This window comes from Bubalus bubalis, chromosome 24 (assembly GCF_019923935.1).
Source record: "Bubalus bubalis isolate 160015118507 breed Murrah chromosome 24, NDDB_SH_1, whole genome shotgun sequence".
Lineage (NCBI taxonomy): Eukaryota > Metazoa > Chordata > Mammalia > Artiodactyla > Bovidae > Bubalus > Bubalus bubalis.
Genome location: NC_059180.1, coordinates 41,775,735 through 41,797,352, shown reverse-complemented (window position 1 = coordinate 41,797,352; position 21,618 = coordinate 41,775,735). Strand labels below are relative to the sequence as shown.

At 48.8% G+C, this 21,618-nt stretch overlaps 1 protein-coding gene across 6 annotated transcripts in view; it reads left to right on the top strand.

The window, feature by feature from the left end:
• Window positions 1-8,340: 8,340 nt before the first annotated feature.
• Window positions 8,341-21,618, top strand: part of RAB11FIP3 (RAB11 family interacting protein 3) — a 60,484-nt gene continuing 47,206 nt past the window's right edge. Inside the window, exon 1 of one of the 6 annotated variants that reach the window (XM_006049936.4) lies at window positions 8,341-9,338. In XM_006049936.4, coding sequence (XP_006049998.2) covers window positions 8,748-9,338 — 591 coding nt within the window. In that variant the 5' untranslated portion in view covers window positions 8,341-8,747. The remainder of the gene's footprint in view (window positions 9,339-21,618) is intronic. The other 5 variants (XM_044935972.2, XM_044935973.2, XM_044935974.2 and 2 more) reach the window with 5 other exon arrangements.

The window sequence follows — 21,618 nt, the reverse complement described above, 5'->3', positions numbered from 1 at the left end:
GCTAGTCAGGGTTCTCCAGAGAAAGGCAGCCAGCGGGATATATATAGATCCACAGGAGGAGATTTATTATAGGGACTGGCTCATGTGACTGTGGGGGCTGAGAAGTCCCATGATCTGCCGACTGTGAGCTGGAGCCCCGGGAAAGCAGATGGTGTGATTCAGTCTGAGCCCGAAGGACCAAGCATCAGGGGCTCGACGGTCCAGGGAAGAGGGTGAGGGACTTGCCCTTCCTGTGCTGCCACTGCTGAGGGCAGGTCCTCCAGGTACTGAATCAATGCGACTCCCTTCCAGAAATACCAGGTGACCAGCCACCTGGGCGTCCATCGGCCCATCTAGCGGACCCAAAGCTATTCAGCGCAGTTGCACACACCGTGAGGTCTGTCCCCCAGTCTTCATCATCTGCATGTGGTGGTCAGCTCACCTGCAAGAAATTGGCCTCACAGACTGTCCTGGGGTCCAGTGGTTAAGAATCTGCCTGCCAGTGCAGGAACACAGGTTCAATCCCTGGCCCGGGAAGATCCCACACACTGGCGGGCACAACCCCCATGTGCTCCAACTACTGAAGCTGGCTCGCCCTAGGGCCCGTGCTCTGCAACAAGAGAAGCCACCACACAGAGAAGCCTGCACGTCGCAACTAGAGAAAGCCCACATGCAGCAATGAAGACCCACTGCAGCCCCCCCACTTGAAAAGATAAAGAAATCGACCTCGCTGTTCGGTTCGTCTGCCAGCCCCTGCTGTCGTCCCGCAGGTCCAGGATGGCTGTGGGGCACTCGGTCATAGGCATACCTGGCACCTGTCGCTTGCTGGCTGGGCTCTGGACGGGCTGGCAAGGAGGGCCAGGTGCACATGGTGACCGGCCAGCACAGAACCCAGCAGTGGCATTGAACTTGGTGGCAATTGGCAGAGAACTAGACTATCCCCTTCTTCTTTAACAACCTCTAAAATTTCTTAGAAAGGTTCACTGAAACGAAGTCTCATTTTTCATGCATGAATCTCAGCTGTGGAGGCTGGTTTATAGGCCCCGCCCACTCTGAGTCCCCCTGCTGTGGGGTGAGCCTGTATCGTACATAAAAACATCAAGCCACGGCAGAGGCTGCCCACCACCAGGGTTCAGCCTTCCAGCCCCTGCTCCCGCCGCACACTCTGTTGAGTGAATATATGAATGACCCCAATTTGTTCACCCTTGTGTGGAGTCATGCTGGGTGTTCCCAAGGCATCGCTCAGTGAACCTCAAAGTTGCCTTAAATAAGCATAGACTTGGGGAGTTTCCCAGCCCATTCCTCCTGTTGCTGTGGTAACCTGGTACCGCACTGGCTTGCCAGTGTTTTGTCTTGGGTCACCTCGAAAGGATTGGAGGCTGTGCAGTGCTGGCTCTGGGTCCCTGGGTGGCGTCCTCCCCACTGGTCTCTGGTGGCCCAGAGGGCCCTGTGGGACCAGCCGGGGCCAGGCCACCTGATGCAGGAGGAGACTTGAGAGGCTGAGGCTGACCTTACAGGATGCAGTCCGCCCACCGTGCACACTGAGCCCTTTGCCCGGCGCCCTGGCTGGGGGCCAGCGTGAGCACACCTGGCCCTCCTGAATTTCCTCTCAGCCAGAGACGTGGCCTCGCTGAGTGACGCAGGGAGAGACGCTGAGCTCTGGGCAGGGTTCTTGTGTGGGCAGACCCAGCTCACCTTGCAGTGGTCAAGCCCTCGCCTGGGGCTGCGTGTCCAGGCAGGCATCCTGCTTGCCCCAGGCTCAGCCCTGAGGCCCAGTCATGCTGCAACTGGGCAGCTGTGTCCTCTTGGGCAGGGCCGAGGGGCCCTCTGGGGTGGGGGCTTCTCAGGCTGCGGAGAGAGTGTGGGCTCCCTCCGGCATTTCCCTCTGGGCACTTGGGCCAGTCTCGGCTGGATGCTAGAGGGGAAGGAGGGGGAGATCCTGGGACCTTCTCAGACTCCCGGGGTGGGGGATGCTTCTGGAGCTTGGGGATGAAGCTGGGGATTGGGGTCTTCCTTCTCCCACCTCCACCTGCCCTGTGAACCCCTGCTCCCCTCGTCTGCTCTTTGTCAGGCTCCCTGCGTGCAAGCTGTGACCCAGCCCCCTGCAGAGACAGCCAGCATTCCTTTGGTCAGACACGGGTCCCAGTTTGGGTCAGGGTCTGGCTCTTGCTCAATAAAGGAGGCCAAGGGTTGATTTCAGGCTTCCCTTGGGGCTCAGCTGGTAAAGAATCTGCCTGCAATATAGGAGACCTGGGTTCGATCCCTAGGTCGGGAAGATCCCCTGGAGAAGGGAATGACTACCCACTGCAATATTTTTTTTTTCCACTGCAGTATTCTTGCCTGGAGAATTCCATGGACAGAGAAGCCTGGCGGGCTACAGTCCATGGGGTTGAAAAGAGTCAGACATGATTGAGCAACTAACACACACACACACACACACACGGGTTGATTGCATCATATGAACCTGGCAGCTCCCAGCACTTCTAGAAAATGCATGTGAGCAGGCATCCCATGTGGGTCCTGACTCACACCAGACACAATCACTAGAGACCAATGTGCAGACCAGTGTGCTGAGTGTGTGTGTGTGTGACTACGTGAGCCTTGGGTCCCCTTGCTGGCAAAACCCAAGACCCAGACCCAGGCAGAGGCTCCCTGCTCACCTTTCCATCCGACTGGACTCTTCTGTCCTAGGTGTCTTGGGGAACCAGCTTCTTCCCTGGATTTCATATGTACCGCTGCATTCTGGTTCAGGTCTCTGGGATCAGACATACTTTACTCTGTCAGCAAACAGAGGGTTTTCAAACTCTTTAGTCACTTATTTACTGATTGACTTGCATCATTTCCTAGGTGACGCATTATCAGTAGGTGCTAAGTTGCTTCAGGTCGTGTTTGACTCTGTGACCCTATGGACAGGGCATGGAGTTCATTAATTGAAGTCCCAGAGGATAACTTTATCTCCAAATTTTGGAGTATCTAGGGGGGGGGCACCTCATCGCATGTGTACATCAGAGCATCTTGCCGAAGATAGCACTGACAGAAGTCTGCCGAAGAAGGAATAAGGAATGTCAGAAATCTACTTTTAACTCTTCCACCATCATGTGTAATTTGGACAATTTTTACCCCATGGGAGGAGAGTGGTAAAGGAGAGACGCAGCGTCTCTCCCTGCGTCACTCAGTGAGGCCACGTCTCTGCTAAGTTTCCAGATCTTCACCTCTGGCAACCATGACCTGAGGCTAAAACAAGAAATCCTGGATCTGTGTACAAACCTGAGTCTGGTCCTTGGCACCCCTCCCGGGACACGGGTTGGGATCCTGGGTGCAGGGGAGGCTCAGAGGGTGTGGACATGGGCACCACAAGGACTGGAGATGCCTGTCGTCACAGGAACTGCAGAGTGAGACGTTAAGATAAGGAAATCATCCAAACCTCGGCTGCCTCAGGAGGAGTTAAATTGTGACTTACAAACTCATGGTCTATTTTTACTCTAAGAAATGTACTTTACTAAATTTGAATGTGAGAAAAAACCCATCCCCCCTGAATAAATATCGGTAAACACGAGTGTGGACTGCGCCCCTGGCTGCAGGAGCCATGGAGGGTGGGTGTGATCTAGATCTAAGTCGACCCTGCTCTCCGTGTGCTTACCCCATGCAAAATGCTTATGTCGTTTTCAAAATCACAGATTGAAAATATCTGGCCAGCAGTTCTTGTTTGCAGCTTGACTGAGGTATAATCAGCATTTGACAGATCGCGCCCAAGTGACAAGCAGAGTTTGGAGAGCTCTGACCATCCACGTCCTTGAACCACAATTAAGAGGACAAACACACTGGGCGCCTGCAAAGCCTCTCCTCCAGCCTGGAAAGCCCCTTGCCTCTCTCTGCCCCTCACCCCAGATTACCCAGCCAGGATGGTGGTTCAGGCCAGGAGGGCGAGGCCAGCCTCTTCTGTGGGAGAAGGTGGGACAGACAGCAGGGGTGTGGGCCACAGCCGAATTTAGAACCCTTTCCAGGGGTCCCCAGGGGGCAGGCTGTTTGGTGGCCATGGTCCTCCTTGCTGTGACCCCATCATGGGTCTGCAGCAGGTCCCTTCTTCCTCCGAATAGACCTCTGCCCTCTCCTGCTGGCATCACCAGGGCTACCCCCAGGCCTCCCTGGGGCACTGGGGTCACCCCTGGCCAGCTCAGATGCTTCCCCTTGACCTTGGGATCCCTCCTCCTGAACTTGGGAGCTCCATGAAAATAGAGCCAGGCTGCCAGAAGGGGGCGCTTTCAGGCACATACCACTCAACAGCATAGATCCCAATATCTGCCATTGTTACACTACCCAGCAGTAGGAAGCAACAATTTCTCTTCCTTCAGCAACAGTCCAGCCAATGAGAGCTTGTCACAACTCAGCCAGTGAAAAGTCCCTGCACTCTGAACTCCCAGTTTCCTCCAATGGACGCTTTGTTTATAACAGCCTCTTCCAACCCCCTCTTTCTCCTCTATAAAAGCAGTTCCTCGCCTTTGCTGGCCATATTTGCATGTCTCCAATTATAGATCTTTGCTGCTTAGGAATAAACCCATTTTGCTGGTAAAATAGCCAGCTTTTTAATTGTTTCAGGTTAACACTGGCATCGTGATCTCAGACTTCCCTCACTGCAGAATTGTGAAAACTAAATGTGTTTTTTAACACTTCAGTATATGGCATTTGGTCATAGCACCATGAGCAGACTAAGACACCAATCTATGATGTGTCTTGCGTCAAACAGAAAGCGAAGTTTTTAAAATTAACTTTACTAAGGTGTAATTTACATACAGTACAATTCATTCTTTGTAGTGTACAGTTCTGTGAATTTTGACAAACACTTTCAGTTATAGAACCAAGGTATCACAATCAAGGTATGAAACAGTTCCTTCACTCCAACTAATTTCCCTTTCCCCCGGCCTTGCTCAATCTGATTTGTGTTCCTTTACTTATGGAAAGTTTAATGTATTTAACTTCAAATCATTCTCTTTGTTTGCAGTTTTTACTCTTACGTAAGAAAATTTCCTGCTCCAAGATAATAAAGATATTTTTCAAAATCTTCTAAAGCTTTTATTTATTTATTTATTTTTCTGGCCACACCTTGTGGCTAGCAGGATCTTAGTTCCCCGACCAGGGTTTGAACCTGCACCCTTGGGAGAGGTAAGTCCTGACCACTGGAGCGCCAGGTGATTCCCTCACTTTCCACTTTTATGTGTTTGATTTCTCTAATTATTTTTTGTATCGATGTCACTTCGGGATCTAGTTGTAAGGTTTCTGTACAGACAACCAGCACCAGCTATAGAAAAGTCGATCTTTTCTTTTTTACTAGCAAAGTCACCAAGGATAAAAATAATGGGTTTGATTACTAAAAATTAAAGATGTATGTCTAATCTTCTCCAACAGAGATCACAAAGGGGTCATAAGCAGGGAGAAGATATTTGCAATATCAAGAACTGATGAAAAAAAAAAAAAAACTGATGAGAGATTTCCCTAAAGAAAAAGTCAGAGAACCCAAAAGAAAAACAGGCAAGCGCTACAAGTGGGCAGTTCACAGACCCTAGTTGGTCAGTCGGAGAAGGCAATGGCACCCTACTCCAGTACTCTTGCCTGGAAAATCCCAGGAACGTTGGAGCCTGGTGGGCTGCCATCTATGGGGTTGCACAGAGTAGGACACGACTGAGCGACTTCACTTTCACTTTTCACTTTCATGCATTGGAGGAGGAAATGGCAACCCACTCTGGTGTTCTTGCCTGGAGAATCCCAGGGACAGCGGAGCCTGGTGGGCTGCCATCTATGGGGTCGCACAGAGTAGGACACGACTAAAGCGACTTAGCAGCAGCAGCAGCAGCAGTTGGTCACTAAACATAGCAAGAAATGCTCCACCATACTAGCATTCAGCTAAATTAAAATAAGACAAGATGAGATGCCATTTTAAGTTCATCAGACTAGCAAAAATGGGGGAAACATATGTAATGTCCACTATAATTTTTGTGTTTCTTCTTGTTTTTTTTTTTTGTTTGTTGTTGTTGTTGAGATGTGCATTAAATAAGAGATATTTGTGATCAGATTTAGCCTTGCCTGTCATCCCCCTACCCCCTTGCTGTCAATGGCCAGCTCTCACCCGGGCAGTGGAGAGGCCCTTCCCCAGGGGAGACCTGTGCATTCTTCCACTGAGGCTTCCTGACCTACTTTCCCTTTGCTCCCCTGTCAACAGTTCTGTGCTAGGAATCTGCTGAGTCACCCTGCTGGTCTTCTTTTTCCCATCTTTCTCCATAGGTCAAAGGTCACCAGGGACGAGGGATCAAGGAGACCCATTTGCTTGAGAGTTCCAAAAGATAAGTGTTTATCCCAGGTACCTTTCAAAAAGAAGGACTCATAGAGGGAGGTTTTCACAGACAGTTACTCAGGCCTAAATGCCAACAGATGTGAGCTGCACCCACCCCACCCTCTCCCTTCCTCTTCTGTGTACCTGTTACATGGCTAAATTAAAATGTGCATGGGGTGGGCGTGGAGGAGCAGGTCAAAACGGCAGCAGAGCCTGCTTCCCTCGAGCTGGTTCATTTCATCTTGAATGTTAGAGATGGAAAATGTCTACGTGGATGCTGGAGGTCCAAATGACTGACCAGGCACGTGTCACCTTTAATGTTTCAGGGACAGAGTCTCTTGAAGTGGTCCAAGCAGGAAGGTGCGTGTTCTCCATGCTGGACTTCTGTTTGGGTACATTGGCCAGCCAAGGCATGCAGATTTTTCAGGAACTGGCATAGCAGCAAGAGAGCTGTTTCCTTGGGGGTGCAGCCCTTGCCTCATTTGGTTTCATCTCCCCCATGCTAACATCGTTATTTAGAAAAGTTGACACATCACTATAACTACCTTTAAAAGCTGTGTCTGGCCAAAGGCATCAGTCCAATTTCAGATTTTCACCAAAACTGGAGATGGTTTTTTTCCTGGCTGTGCTGAGTTCTATTGCAATGCATGGACTCTGCGTTGTTGCATTGTAGGCTATCTCCAGCTGCGGTGAGCGGGGGCTACTCTCTAGTTGCGGTGCCTGGGGTTCTCATTGCGATAGCATCTCTTGTTTCAGAGCATGGGCTCTAGGGAGGGTCGGAGAAGGCAATGGCACCCCACTCCAGTACTCTTGCCTGGAAAATCCCATGGACGGAGGAGCCTGGCAGGCTGCAGTCCATGGGGTTGCACAGAGTTGGACACGACTGAAGTGACTTAGCAGCAGCAGCAGCAGCTAGGGAGAGTGGGCTTCAGTAGCTATGGCTCCAGGACTCAGTAATTGCGGTTCATGGGCTCCAGAGCACTGGGCTCTGTAGTAGCGGCACACGGGCTTAGCTGCTCTGTGGCATGAATAATCTTAGTTCTTGAACCAGGGATTGAACTCGTGTCCCCTGCATTGGCCGGTGGATTTTTTACCACTGGAACGTCAGGGAAGTTCCTGGAGGTGATTTTTTTTTTTCCTTTGAGTGCAGTATCTCCCTCATGAAAGCATAGAGCTCTTATAAGAAACTGAGACTATAGTTTTTGGGTTGGGGGTATTCCTTCACCCTTCTTTTCCCAATGCCAGCCTCACAAACACTGGGGCCACATGCCCTGGGATTTTGTCATGGCAGATTAGTCAGTTAACCAACACACTGCTCCTCACAGTACGCGGGGCAGTGCGTTCCCCCCACATCTTATTACGGGCTCTAAATGGAGCCTGTAATGCTACATGCACCTTGCCTGGAGCCTGGCAGCTTACGGGCTCCCATCTGCATGTCTCCACTTTTATGCCTGCTGCAAGGTGCCTGTGTTGCTGTCTGGCGCCCGTGTCCCCACTGACGACAGTGACATCTAGAGAAACAGATGTCATTTGTCAAAGACTGCCGCAGCGCTTGGGAGGCCTGGCAGTACACTGGCGACGAACACTGGATAGCCTGTGGGGGTGGGGGGGAAACACTTGTCACAGATTTTAAAAACGGTCTCAGTGTTTGGCCACGCGTTCCTTCGGTCACTAGGGATGGACCGCGTTTCCAAGGCCCTTCCATACTCAGGCGGGTGTCTCCGCGCAGCAGGCGTCTGCTGGGGGCGCCACGTGCACGTCCCCCGCCCCTTCAGGATCGCGTTCATTGCGTGCTGTGGGGGCGCTTTACGCCAGCAGCACTCAGTCCATTCGCCCCGCGCGTGGGTCGGTGACGTCACGCCCGGGTCGGTGACGTCACGCCCGGGTCCGCAGCCTCCAAGCACGCCCACCTGCGGGTCCCCACCCGAGGGTAAGCGACACTGGCCTCCTTGCGGCGCCGGAGCCTGCCTTTATACCTGGCCGGCGAGGGGCGGGGCCAGCCGGCGGCGCGACGTGCTGACGTCAGGCTGGCGAAGGGCGGGGCGAGGGCGGCGGCGGCGTGCGCTCCGGTACCTCAGTCGCCTCCTCGTCGTCATCCTCCTCTTTCGCGTCCTCAGGGCTCTTCTCCTCAGGGTCCCCTCCACAGCGTCCCGCGCCTCAGAGTCCCGTCCCGCCTTGCCCCTCGACCTCCCTCGGCCGCCCGCCGCCGCCATGGGCCCGCGCCCGCCGCGCCGCCGGGCCGAGGACAGCTGAGGCGCGGCGCGAAGATGGGCGAGGGCGGAGCAGGGCCCGAGAGCCAGCCGGAGCAGCCCGGGCGCCCCGCGCGCGCCCGCCCGCGCCGCCGCGGGGATGCCCGCGCCCGCCGCCGCGCCCTGAGCGCCTTTGTCTGCCGCCCGCAGCACCACTGGCCTCAGGGGCTCGCGCCGCGGCCGGGGGCGCGCCCATGAAGATGGAGCCCGGCCGGCCGGCCTCCCCCGCGGGCGGCCCGGGCCCCGACCCGGAACCTGGCGGGCCCGGCGCGCCGTTCGCCCCCGCCCGGAGCCCGGGGCTCGGCCCGCAGGACCCCGCGGCCGGCGTGGATGCCGGGCGATCTCCGGGATGGGAGCGGCGGCCGCAGCGCGCGGGCCGGGACCCCGACCCCGACCCCGACCCCGACTCCGACCCTGACCTGGCCCTGCCGGAGCTCGGCCCGCTCTTTTCCTGGACGATGGAGCCGGAGGGTGTTGGCCCCGCGCACAGCGCATCCGTCCGCGCGCAGGACTTCAGCCGCAGCCATCACCTGAGGGGCGAGGTCGACTTCTTCCCCTCCTTCGCCGCGCCCGAGGTGGGCGATTCGGCCCTGGAGCTGGGTCCCGGGGACCCGGACGGGCCCTCTGACTTTAGCCAGACTCACCCCCTAACGAGCGAGCCTGCGGGGTGCCCGGAGGACAGCCCCCGCCTCCGAGCCGTATTCGATGCCCTGGACGGGGATGGGGACGGCTTCGTGCGCATCGAGGACTTCGTCCAGTTCGCCACCGTCTACGGCGCGGAGCAGGTAACTCGCCGCGTGAGGGCCGGGCCCGCGCGTTGGTCGTGGAGTGCAGTGGAGGCCAGGGGTCCCGCTTCTCTTCTGATTCACCGCTTCTCCCCTCACCTCTAGCTGAATCCGCTGAAGCACATCTTCCCCCTTTAAAGAGGTTTTATTCTCGGGAGTCAGTTTCTTTCCCTGCCATCCCAAGCCACACAGCTGGATCTTTCCTAAATTGAGGGTAGCTCCTGGCCTGGGGACATGCCCCCTGTCTGCTGCATAGAAGTGCCCCCCGGATGGACAGGTGCCAGCAGGTCTCCCAACTGAGAGCCCAAGTTCGGTTTGGCTGAAGTAATTCACTCCTGTCTGCAAAGGCCAGGCTGCACTTGGATGCTTAAGATCATATTAATAATCTATTTTGAACGCAGTTACTTCACCATCTATGGTTGGCTTGTATTCTAGGTAGGTTCGTTATTTGGGAGACAGTGAAGGCTAAAAATGTTCACTTCCTTACCTTCTGTGCCAAGGGAGAGGGATGAACCCTAGAGCACTGCGGTGAATACAGACTCCACAGAACTCCATCAGATCCACCTCCAGTCTCGTAGGACAGGTGAGGTGCTGGGCAGGTGAGGGAATGCGCAGGGCAGGGGGTCCTGAGCCGCTGCCAGGGCTGTGCTGCTCTGGGAGAAGGTGAGCTTACGAAAGTTCAGGTGGAGACAACAGCGTGGCTGTGTGTGTCCTGCTGTTATCCCAGACAGACATCACACAGGTGACAGGTGTTCTTTTAAATAGATTGTTCAGTGATGAGACATTCCAAAAGGCTGGTCTGCTAGTATTTGTATTTAATTGACTTTTCATACATGTGAATATTTGTGAAGTGGGTGTTCAGGTACATTGAGGTACATGTGCATGTTTAAGCCAAGAGGTAAAATTGACACCCTGGTATGTAGGGTTCCGCCAGAACATTAAGAACTTTTATACAGGATCTCTGTGCCCCTTGAGATTCATGGTGTCCATTGAGCAGTCATGTAAAGAACTGGGTCATCCTGCGTCAGGGCTCCTTGTTGAGTTTTCAGTCCGGACGTGTCCATATGGGTATCCTGAATGTTGACCTCTTGGTCAGTGTGACGCTTGTGTGTAGCTCTGGTTTGAAGACATTGCCCAGGACAGGTTTCCCATCTCTTAGGCTAATGGGCAGAGATAGAGACGTGCCCATTAGACCCTCTGTAAGTCTAATGAGAGAGATTAGCCTGGATTGTGATCGCTGGACAGTGTCTTGCTTGCATGGTTTGCATGGGTCGTGGTCAGTGGTTCAGGTGTTTTAAAGCTTTTCTTTGTTGCCCCCCAGCTGGAGAGCACCTTGGGCATCCTCAGTTGTTTTTCACTGGAACGATGTATCTTCTCTCCAAACATGCGCTTCCTCATCATACCCATCAAGCATGTTAGGGAATTGGCACATTTGTTCTTCTTTACCATACTCTGACTTTGATGCGGTGCTTTATAGCTTATATGAGGCTCATTTGTGTTTTCCCTGGGTCATCAGCCTTTCTCTGAGGCGGTCATACGTGGAAGAGATTCATCCCACAGGTGAGAAACTGGAGGCCCATAAAAGTTAAGTGACTTTCCAAGGCCTCACAGATTGTCACTGTTGAAACAGGGACTAGATCTTCTGCTCATGACATTTAGATGGCTCCCAAATTCTTAGGTTTCGTGGCCCTAAACTTTACTCCCACAAAATTTCATCTTCTTGACTATCATAAACTCATTTTCATTTGGGAACCACCTTTTGTTGTGACATTCTTATTGATCACAGTGGGAAAAACTTTAGGTTGCTATTTGGGGCTGAGTTTTTTCTAAATATTGGACTTCCTTGGTGGCTCAGATGGTAAAGCGTCTGTCTACAATGTGGGAGACCCGGGTTCTATCCCTGGGTTGGGAAGATCCCCTGCAGAAGGAAATGGCAATCCACTCCAGGACTATTGCCTGGAAAATCCCATGGACAGAGGAGCCTGGTAGGCTACAGTCCATGGGGTCGCAAAGAGCTGGACACCACTGAGCGACTTCACTTCATTTCACTTCTAAATATTATTCAGAGTAGAACTGAGTCGACATTCTTTGCTCAGGGAGCTCCTGGTGGAATCTTGAGTTTGGGGGTGAGTCCAGGATGACTCAGGACTTGGTGGGAGTGGGCGAGTGAGGGAGGTCTGCAGTGGCACCACCCCCTCCATCTGCTCCCAGGACAGCTGGGGAAGAAGCAGAGTTGGGTGTGATCTGAGTACCGGACTTGGAGGAGCTTCCTGGGATGGTGGAGGGCAGCTCTTGTTTAGGAGCAGATAATTAACAGGGTAGTGAAAGGCTGATTTTTGTGTGTATGGCAAAGAGTCGGACACGACTGAGTGACTGAACTCAACTGAAGCTTTGGTAGCCTTTATTATGACTCAGACTTCCTTTTCCAAGTCTGGTGTCAGAATACGGCAAAGAGAAGAAATATTCTTTGCTAGTGAAGTATTTTAGAGAAAAGTGAAGAATTCTACCTCGATCAGTATTTTTAATTTTTTAAAATGCAAAGTCTTGGACATAGCTAAGACTAGAGAGAAGTCTGGTGAAACCCTCTACCTGCACCCAAGCCATCACTGTTTCCGAAGTCCTTGTTCACTTGTAAATTCTCTGTTCCCCACCCCCAGATTACTTTTGAAGCACATACCTGACATATCATGTCACCCATAAATATTTCCTTGTCTATCTCTAGAAGATAATTCTTTTTAAAACAGTCATATTTTTTTTAAACTGTAGGAACACACAGCAATAAAGACCATAAGTATTTGTACTTTCTACCTTGAGATTTCAGAATACAGAGTGCATGAGACTCTTAGGCTGGTCACATTACTGTCCTTGATGATAGCAACTTGATTATTGTCAAATTGTCAAAGGTAGCACTTGCAGTATCTTTTATGTAATCTGTTTATGAAGGAAGCATTTTGAATTATTTAAGTGGATTATCTGAATTTTTAATAGAAGTCGTTCCCATTTATAATACAGACGGCTTTTGTGTCCCTCTCTCTTTAGCAGTGTCATGGTGTATTTGGTTCTCATTACCTCATCTGGTGATAGATCAGGTGTGGTGTAATATAACACAGTGTTGGCAGGAACCTAAAGGAGAAAGAGCTACAGCGGTGCTTTCTGGTTGTGTGTTCTTGACCAGAAGTTTATAGTCAGATGTGCCCAGGCACCAGTTGTCAAGTTGCAAGAGCTTATCTTTAAGGCCTCGACCATCTCTGAAGATGCCTTGTGGACGTGACCCTTTCATGATGAAGGACAGATGCTTTTGTAAAAGTTATCACCAACTTATCATAAAGAAGAAATTGTAAAATAAACTGTACTGTAAAATAAGAGTACTGTGAGAAACGATTGGTTTCTTTCAGTGTTACCTTTCAAAGAAATTCATTATAATAGTAAAGGTTATTTTCACAGGACAGCACTCACTTGGGCATTTAGACAGCCTAGGGTCCTTTCCAGAGAGCTCCGCACACTGGAGCAGGAACGCCCTTCAGTAACCTTGTGGGCCCTGCCTGTGCTCCTCAGTAAGGAGGCTGCTGGAGGTGGTGTCCACGCACAGGCGTCTCCCTGCTGTTCGTTCCTTTTCAGTCCTCCACTGGTGGGCACTTGGAGCTCCCTGAGGACGTTTGGGCACACCTTTCAGTTGTTCCACTGTCCTTTCCAGTCCTAGGCTTGGATTTGCGTGTGTGTGAGAATGAGCGTGTGTGCATGGCAGGTGCACGTGGGAACTGATGATGTGTGTGTGTCTGGCCCTGTGTGTTGGAGGAATTGCTAAAAGGCAGATGATGTTCCTTTCTGTGCTTGGATAACAGGCAATTTTGTTAGGGTCTTACAATTTTTTATGTTATAAAAATAACACAGGCTTACTGTTTCTAAAAACTGGAAAATACAGAGTGATATAAAATCCAAACCAAAAAATGACCAACAATCCCACTAGCCTGAGAAAAACACCATTAGCATTTTAGTGCATTTCCTTCCAGACTGTTCTGTGCACACACACACATACACACATAATTGTATAGAAGTACACAACTGAGATCCTAGTGGGGAGAAGCTAAATTATTTTTTATAGATGTTCATTGTTTAAAAATATGAAAAGACCACTAAGCAAAATATAAAAATAGGAATCACCTATAATCCCACCATCCAGAGATGACTCCTTAAGTATTTAATATGTAAATCAAAATATATGTAATGATGCTTCATTGTCCAAAAATGGTATATTCCATGTCTGTTGTTCCGAACCTGCCTTTTGACCTGGTTTTTAAAATTGAAGATCTCAGATATATACATTTGTCCTCAGTATGAGGGGTGGGGTGGGACTGGATCCAGGACTCCCCCGCATGGATGTCAAAATCCACAAATGCTTCTAGTCCCTTCTATATAATGATGTGGTATTTGCATATAACCTATACACATCTCCCATATACTTTATTTTTTTGTTTTATAATTTTTTATTGAAGTATAGTTGACTTACAGTGTTCTTTTTGTTAATTTTTTGTTGTTTTTTAATTTTTCCCTCCCAGGTACTTTAAATCATCTCTGTTTTACTTATAATATTTAATTCAACATAAATGCTGCATAAACAGTTGTTAATACAATGTGAATGCTATGTAAATAGTTGATAGCAGGTGGCAAATTCACATTTTGCTTTTTGGAAGTTTCTGGATTTCTTTTCCCCCCGCTGACAGTGTTTGATCCTAAGTTGGTTGAACCCGTGGCTGTGGAACACACTGATACGGAGGGCCAGCTGTGCTTTAATGGAAGCCTAACTTGTTCCCAGGAGATTCAGAGTCATGTGTGGCATTTTCCCAGTGCAGGCTCTTGCATGTAGGAAGAGTTAAATTCCATGTGGACTACACTGACCAGGTTGTTCAGTTCAGTTCAGTTCAGTCGCTCAGTCGTGTCCGACACTTTGCTACCCCATGAATCACAACACGCCAGGCCTCCCTATCCATCACCAACTCCCGGAGTTCACTCAGACTTTCGTCCATCGAGTCGGTGATGCCATCCAGCCATCTCATCCTCTGTCGTCCCCTTCTCCTCCTGCCCCCAATCCCTCCCAGCATCAGAATCTTTTCCAATGAGTCAACTCTTCCCATCAGGTGGCCAAAATACTGGAGTTTCAGCTTTAGCATCATTCCTTCCAAAGAAATCCCAGGGATGATCTCCTTCAGAATGGACTGGTTGGATCTCCTTGCAGTCCAAGGGACTCGCAAGAGTCTTCTCCAACACCACAGTTCAAAAGCATCAATTCTTCGGCGCTCAGCTTTCTTCACAGTCCAACTCTCACATCCATACATGGCCACAGGAAAAACCATAGCTTTGACTAGACGGACCTTTGTTGGCAAAGTAATGTCTCTGCTTTTGAATATGCTATCTAGGTTGGTCATAACTTTTCTTCCAAGGAGTAAGCGTCTTTTAATTTCATGGCTGCAGTCACCATCTGCAGTGATTTTGGAGTCCCAAAAAATAAAGTCTGACACTGTTTCCACTGTTTCCCCATCTATTTCCCATGAAGTGATGGGACCAGATGGCATGATCTTCGTTTTCTGAATGTTGAGCTTTAAGCCAGCCTTTTCACTCTCCACTTTCACTTTCATCAAGAGGCTTTTTAGTTCCTCTTCACTTTCTGCCATAAGGGTGGTGTCATCTGCATATCTGAGGTTATTGATATTTCTCCCGGCAATCTTGATTCCAGCTTGTGCTTCTTCCAGCCCAGACCAGGTTGTAAAGGGCACCAAATTATGGGTTGCTTCCTTTTCAAACACTTATTTCATTTAAATTTTGGATACAGGGTCGAAACAGTAATTATAATTGAAATATCAGACAGAAGAGTTGGATACCCACTGAAGGCTGTTAGGTGGCCCTTAGAAGTACTTATATGATAATTGCAGTTTCCACAGCGTAGGTTATCATCTTCTGATAGAAATGAATAGTCGTATATAAATTGATTCGTATGTATACCGTGATTTTAACTGTAAAAGTTGTCCATGAGAAAAAAATCTTTAAGGAAATATTAAAAAATTATTTTTTCATTGTGTGAGTGTGTGTTGGGAAGTGGGATGGTTTTATTTGAAGTATTGGCCAACTTTTCTATTGTTACTTATTTCAGTTATTTTGAAAAGTAGTGCCTGTACACATGCCATAAATTTCAAACAGTGTAGAAAAGAATCTATTAAAGAAATTTAATTCTCATATTTAGAAATAAAAATGTAAATAAACTCTGAAGACAAAATATTTGCCTGTTTACTTTGACTCCGTTAAGATTTTAGATCCATAAACAAAATATATCTAAACAAACTCAGATTTTCTAGTAAGCTTAAAAACTTTATGAGACATTGAACATGTTCAGTTGCTTATTGAAGATGCACTGTTAATTTTTGTTGATATTTGGAGAAATACATATTAGAACACGCCTGTGCTCTTGAAGATTGGCACTGAGCTTACATCAACATGTGATGTGAGTACAGGAACTTCCTGGGAAAGAACTGCACTGGTTGCATCGTTAGTCTGGAAGTTTTTGAGGCTAGTCGACCCCATATATATACATGGATTGGTTCCATGTCATGGTTAGGGACGAAAAGAAATTTCTTCAGCAGGTGCAGTGTCGTTTCTCTGTCTAAATGTTTAATACTTGCTTTTGAAAAGTTGGTACTAATATTACTCTGGTTACAATCTCGAGGTGGCGTATTTTTCTCTGTTTCAAACCCAGCTCTCACGATAAGCAGTGTCCTGTTTGTGCCGATCGGTCACCTGTGCTGGCTGCAGCAGCCTGAGCAGCCTGCTTCCTGCAGGGACATATTGCGGGCAGGGTGTCCTGCATGGATGCTCTAAATACGAGACGGACGGAGGGCCAATAGCATTTTAGTGATACTAGCTGTAAACACCGGAAGCGCTGTCACTCGGTATAATTTTAAGCCCTTTTGCACACTGTCTGTATGTTGATCACTTGGGATTTCTAAAATTGCAGATATTTTTTAGCTCTTTTCTTGAAATCTCAGCTATTTTTCTAATGGCCCATGTCTTCAGAAGGATTTAAGGATATACAACTCTTGTAATTCTAGTTTGTTAAATGATCTACTTTGCTTTTTCTTCTGTTAATTTTTTTAAAAACCTGGACAAAAAGCTTTAGAGTCTTCAGTCCCCACAGGTGACTAAATAGTCCTGCTGTAGCCAGAGCGCGCTTGCCCGTTCGCGTCCCTGTTCTGAGCGAGGGCTCCACAGTGTGGGGAGCTCACCAGCGACGTTGCTGTCAGGGGCTTTCACGATTCATTGTTCTTTTTTATTTCACACACTTTATTCTGACTTTTCTTTAAACAAGTTTAACCAGGTTAAAACTGAAGACTCCAGTTACGAATGATGTGCTGGCACCTGTTGGCTGAGCCTGTTCGCAGTGGTTTATTTGTTGGGACCAGAGGCATTGCTCAGAACTGTAAAGACATTTACTGCTGTAAATCACTGGGGCAGTGAGCAGAACAGTGGCTTAGTACCTGCAGTACCTACGGGTGTTTTTCTCACTGTCACTAGAAATCCTGGGGCATTTATAAATCTTGTTTATTTATTAATTTATTTATTTTTATAAATCTTGTTTAGATTAAGCTTCCTGCCAGTGAACTGATTAATCATATATAGTTTAAAAATTTTATGATTTATTGAAGTTGAAAAAAATTTATTGAAGTATGGTTGATTTACAGTGTTATGTTAATTTATTCTATACAGCAAGATGACTCAGTAGAGATACATATATATACACATATACATATATATACATATGTATACACACACACGTGTGTTTGTGTGTGTGCACTCAGTCGCTCAGTTGTATCTGACTCTTTGCAAGTCCATGGACTGTAGCCTGCCAGGCTCCTCTGTCCATGGAGTTTTCCAGGAAAGAATACTGGAGTGGGTTGCCATTTCCTCCTCCAGGAGATCTTCCTGACCTGGGGATTGAACCCTCGTCTCCTGCATTGGCAGGCAGATTCTTTACCACTGAGCCACCTGGGAAGCTGTTCATATGCACACACACACAATCTTACACGTATGTTCTTTTTATGTTCTTTTCCATTATGGTTTGTCACAGGATGTTGAATATAGTTCCCCTGTGCTATAAATAGGACCTTGTTTGTATATTTATAAAGTGAAATGTAATTTTAGTTTAATTCATAGATTGCTTGAGCTGCAATAAAAGGAAGACTCTACACTGATGAGAGAGATCAGCATTTTGTTTGAAAGCCTACTAAGGTACCTGTAAATCCTTCAGCCACTTTGGCTATTTTTCTCACTTGACAAATGGAAGAGAGGCTGGAGCTGTGAGTTGCAGGAGAGACCTGAGCTGAGGGTGCCTGGGCTCCTGGCTCTGGCCGAGCTGATGGCTGGCTCTGCCAGGCCCCTGGTGGACCCGACCACACCCGCGTAGGAGTGCCATCTTTGTTTGGGAGAAGCGGGAGGAGGCCCAGCCGGCCCAGAGCACCCCTCTGTCCCCAGTGTTCTGGCGTAGGAGCTCTCAATAAGATACAAAGACTCTTGGGACTTCCCTGGGGTCCAGTGGTTAAGACTTTGCCTTCCATTGCAGGGGCTGTGGGTTCCATCCCTGGTTGAGGAGCCACATGCCACATTCTTCTGGGCCAGAAAACCAAAGCGTAAAACAGAAACAGCATTGTACCAAGTTCAGTGAGGACTTTAAGAGTGGTCTACACATGGGAGGGAGGTTCAAGAGGGAGGGGCCCTATGCATACATGTGGCTGATTCATGTTGATGTATGTGTTAAAGACTAACGCAATATTGTGATGCAATTATCCTCCAATTAAAATTAAATAAATTTATATTTTAAAAAGTAGCCTGCGCATGCACGCAAATCTTAAAAACTCTTAAAAGTCAAAGGGAAAGGAGACCAAAAACTGATAGAAAAATGAACAAAAGACATGAAGACGTTCACAGAATATATACAGATGGCCCTCAAATATATGAGAAGATGCTCAGCTTCACATACGATAGAAGAAATGAAAATTAAAATCGCAGGAGAAGTTTCTCACTGTGGCAAATATGTGCAGCTTGAGCACATCTCGTGAGGCCCTCAGGAAGCAGGCACCCTCTAGTACAGCTGTGGGGGTGCAGGGTGGCCCAGTCCTGCTAGGGGAGCTAGGCAGTGCCCGTGTGCACACTTGTCCTCCACGGCACAGCCCCGCTTCCTGTCATTTACCCCGAGCGTGTGCCTCCACAGATGGCAAAACACCAGACGCACAGGGTGGTTCCCTGCAGCGCTGTCTGCGATGTAAAATGGAAACAACCGAAACGTCCATCCAGGATGAGTGAGCCAAGGTGCATCCCCTTAGCAGAGAACTGTGTGACTGCAAAAATAAAAGAGGGAGATTCCTGTGAACTGCCAGAGTTATTTCTCAGATACATTAAGTGAAAAAAAGTACAAATTAACATGCATAATATGGGGCTTCCCTGGGGGCTCAGTGGTGAAGAATCCGCCTGCCTGTGCAGAAGATGTGCGTTCAACCCCTGGTCCTGGAAGATGCCACGTGCCGAGGAGCAACTGAGCCTGTGCACCGCCACTCCTGAGCCTGTGCTCCAGGGCCCGGGGGCCCTCGTGCTCCGCAGCAAGAGAAGCCACCATAGTGAGAAGCCCTCAGTTTTTTAAGGAATGTGTATTTGCTTCTCTTTGCAGAAAGAAACCTAGAAAGGATAGACTAGAAACTAATTAAAATAACTTATCCAAGTAGGTGGGGGCGGGGGGTGAGGGATCTGGGTGGGACTGAAACTTATCTGAGTATGCCTTTTTATATCATTCTGACTTTCTGAGTCATATAAATATTCTACATCTTGAAAAAATATAGCCGCATTGCTAGAACAAAAGAATAATTGAATTTAAATGGAAGCAAATGAACCTAGAAGTATCAGTATATTGAATTATTATTAATAACCACATAGGAAAGCGTAATTGCAGTCACACACAGTAGTACTCTGTATTCCTTTAGTGGGATATAGTCAGAAGAAAGAAAGAATGACAGAAAAACGTACTACAAATTAGGTTAGTTGTTGACAGGTCCGGGTAGTTCTGAACTGACTCTGGCCGTGTTTTAGGGTGGAGCAAGTGAGCACCTGTCCTGGTGTTGGGAGCCATGGTTTTCTGGGAGAAAGGAAGTGAAACGTGGTGGGAAGGACTGATGTCTGAGGATCCAGATTGGAGGCATCAGTGTGAATGCGTGGTGAACACACGCTCCTGAGAGGGCCTGGGGCAGTGACACCCCAGGACGACTGAGTACGTCTGCTCCCTAGATCCTGGCTGCCAAACACCATTTTTCACTAAGGGGATCTGGGATCCTTGGAGAAATGAAGTATTCCAGATTTTGGGCAGGGGAAATTCAGTGTGAGGCTGGATTATCTTGTACCAGAAACCAGGGAAGTGATCAAAAATTGATGGGGACATGTCAGAAAAAGAGCAGCCTGAATGGGTTCCTAATGGACAGATCTGGGCATTTTGAGCACAGAAAAGAATGACAATAATGGATACAGTGAATTTAGGGAGTCCACAGCACAGCAAGTGAAAGTCACAGGGGTGCTCCTGAGGGGTGCGTGGTGCTTCTTATGGACACCTGCCAGTTCAGGTAGAGTCTGGAAGATCAGACATTCACCAAGAGAATAGCCGATTCAGGCAAGATCATCAGTGGTTGTCAGAAAGCATCGTGTGCGCGATTGGCTGGTGGGGGGAGGGTAAATCCTCACACAGACTGAAGTGTCTGGAGCGACGACTGCTTCACTGAGGGGAGAAAGCTCTTTACACCGGAGGAGTCCAGCCCCTCCGCCTTGAGCAGACAGTCAAACTCAGACCCGCTTAGACTGTGTGCCCCTCCGTGGGACCAGTGAGAGGGACAGCATTCTTGCCAAAAATGTTTGAACTGAGTCAAGTAATGAGAAAGAATCAGAGCCATACTATAGGGCTGCTTATGCTACAGTCAGTCGTGTCTGACTCTTTACGACCCCATGACCTGTAGCCCAGCAGGCTCCTCTGTCTGTGTGATTCTCGAGCCAAGAATACTGGAGTGGGTCATCATTCCCTTCTCCAGGGGATCTTTCCGACCCAAGGATTGAACCAATGTGTCTTGTGTCTCCTGCACCGCAGGTGGATTCTTTACCTCTGAGCCACCAGGGAAGCCCACAGGACAGCTGCCTGGACCCTTCAAGTGTCAGCGTTCTAGACAAGATGTCCTAAACAGGGAGAACTGGGTTGGAGAAGACTAAGGGATCATGACCATAAAGCCTATCATTGACTGCATGTTGGAGTAAAAGAAAATAAAAACAGAAAGGCCATTACTGGGACGATTGGGAAAGTTTGAGTCTAGATGTAACACTTGCTGGTAACAGTGCTCAGTTCCTTGGGGTCATAATAGTGTTGAATTGTGGGGGAGAAGGGTTCCTGTTGCCAGGAGGTACAGGCGGAAATGACCAGGCGGGTGTCTGGATGTCTGGGGCCGACTTTCAGTGGTGCCACAGGAAGAGCACAGGTGTGTAGAAAGAGACGGAGAGCAACCGTGAGAAGACGCCAGTCACTGCTGACTCTGGGGAGGGGGTGCAGGTGTTACTTGAACTTTTTCAACAAGCTCGGCATATTGCAAACTAAAAACGAAAAATACAGTATGGGAAGTTCATTGATGATAACTTACACTTCATCTTGTGGGAAAGTTCGATTGTGTGGCTTTCACCAATCCTTAAAACAAGCAACAAAAAGAAACCAAAAACTCCTGAATTTCCAAACAAGTGGAAGGAACATTATACCTGCGCAGACAGGTTTTCCTTCTTCCTGACTCAGCCCCCATTCTGTCACTTTTTGGCTCGTCGAGTACACGGGGTATCAGGTGACACCTCTCTTTGACACAGTGGTTGAAGTGGGAAATTAAGGGACTTCCCTGGGGGTCTGCACGCCCAGGGCAGGGAGCCTGGATTCGATCCCTGTTTGGGGAGCTAAGATCTTACCTGTTCCACCTGAGAGTTTGAATGCCAGGACTAAAAGACTCTGCATGTGGCAACGAAGGCCTGACGCAGCCAGGTAAATTAAAAGAAAGAAATGGGAAACTAAAATTCCTTTTAAACTAGGAATAGCTGTATGATAAAACCGCATATATATATGTGTGTGTGCTCAGCAACTCAGTCATGTCTGACTTTCTGCAACCTGATGGACTACGGCCTTCGAGGCTCCTGTCTGTAGAGACCTCCGGGCGAGAATACTGGAGTGGCTTGCCAT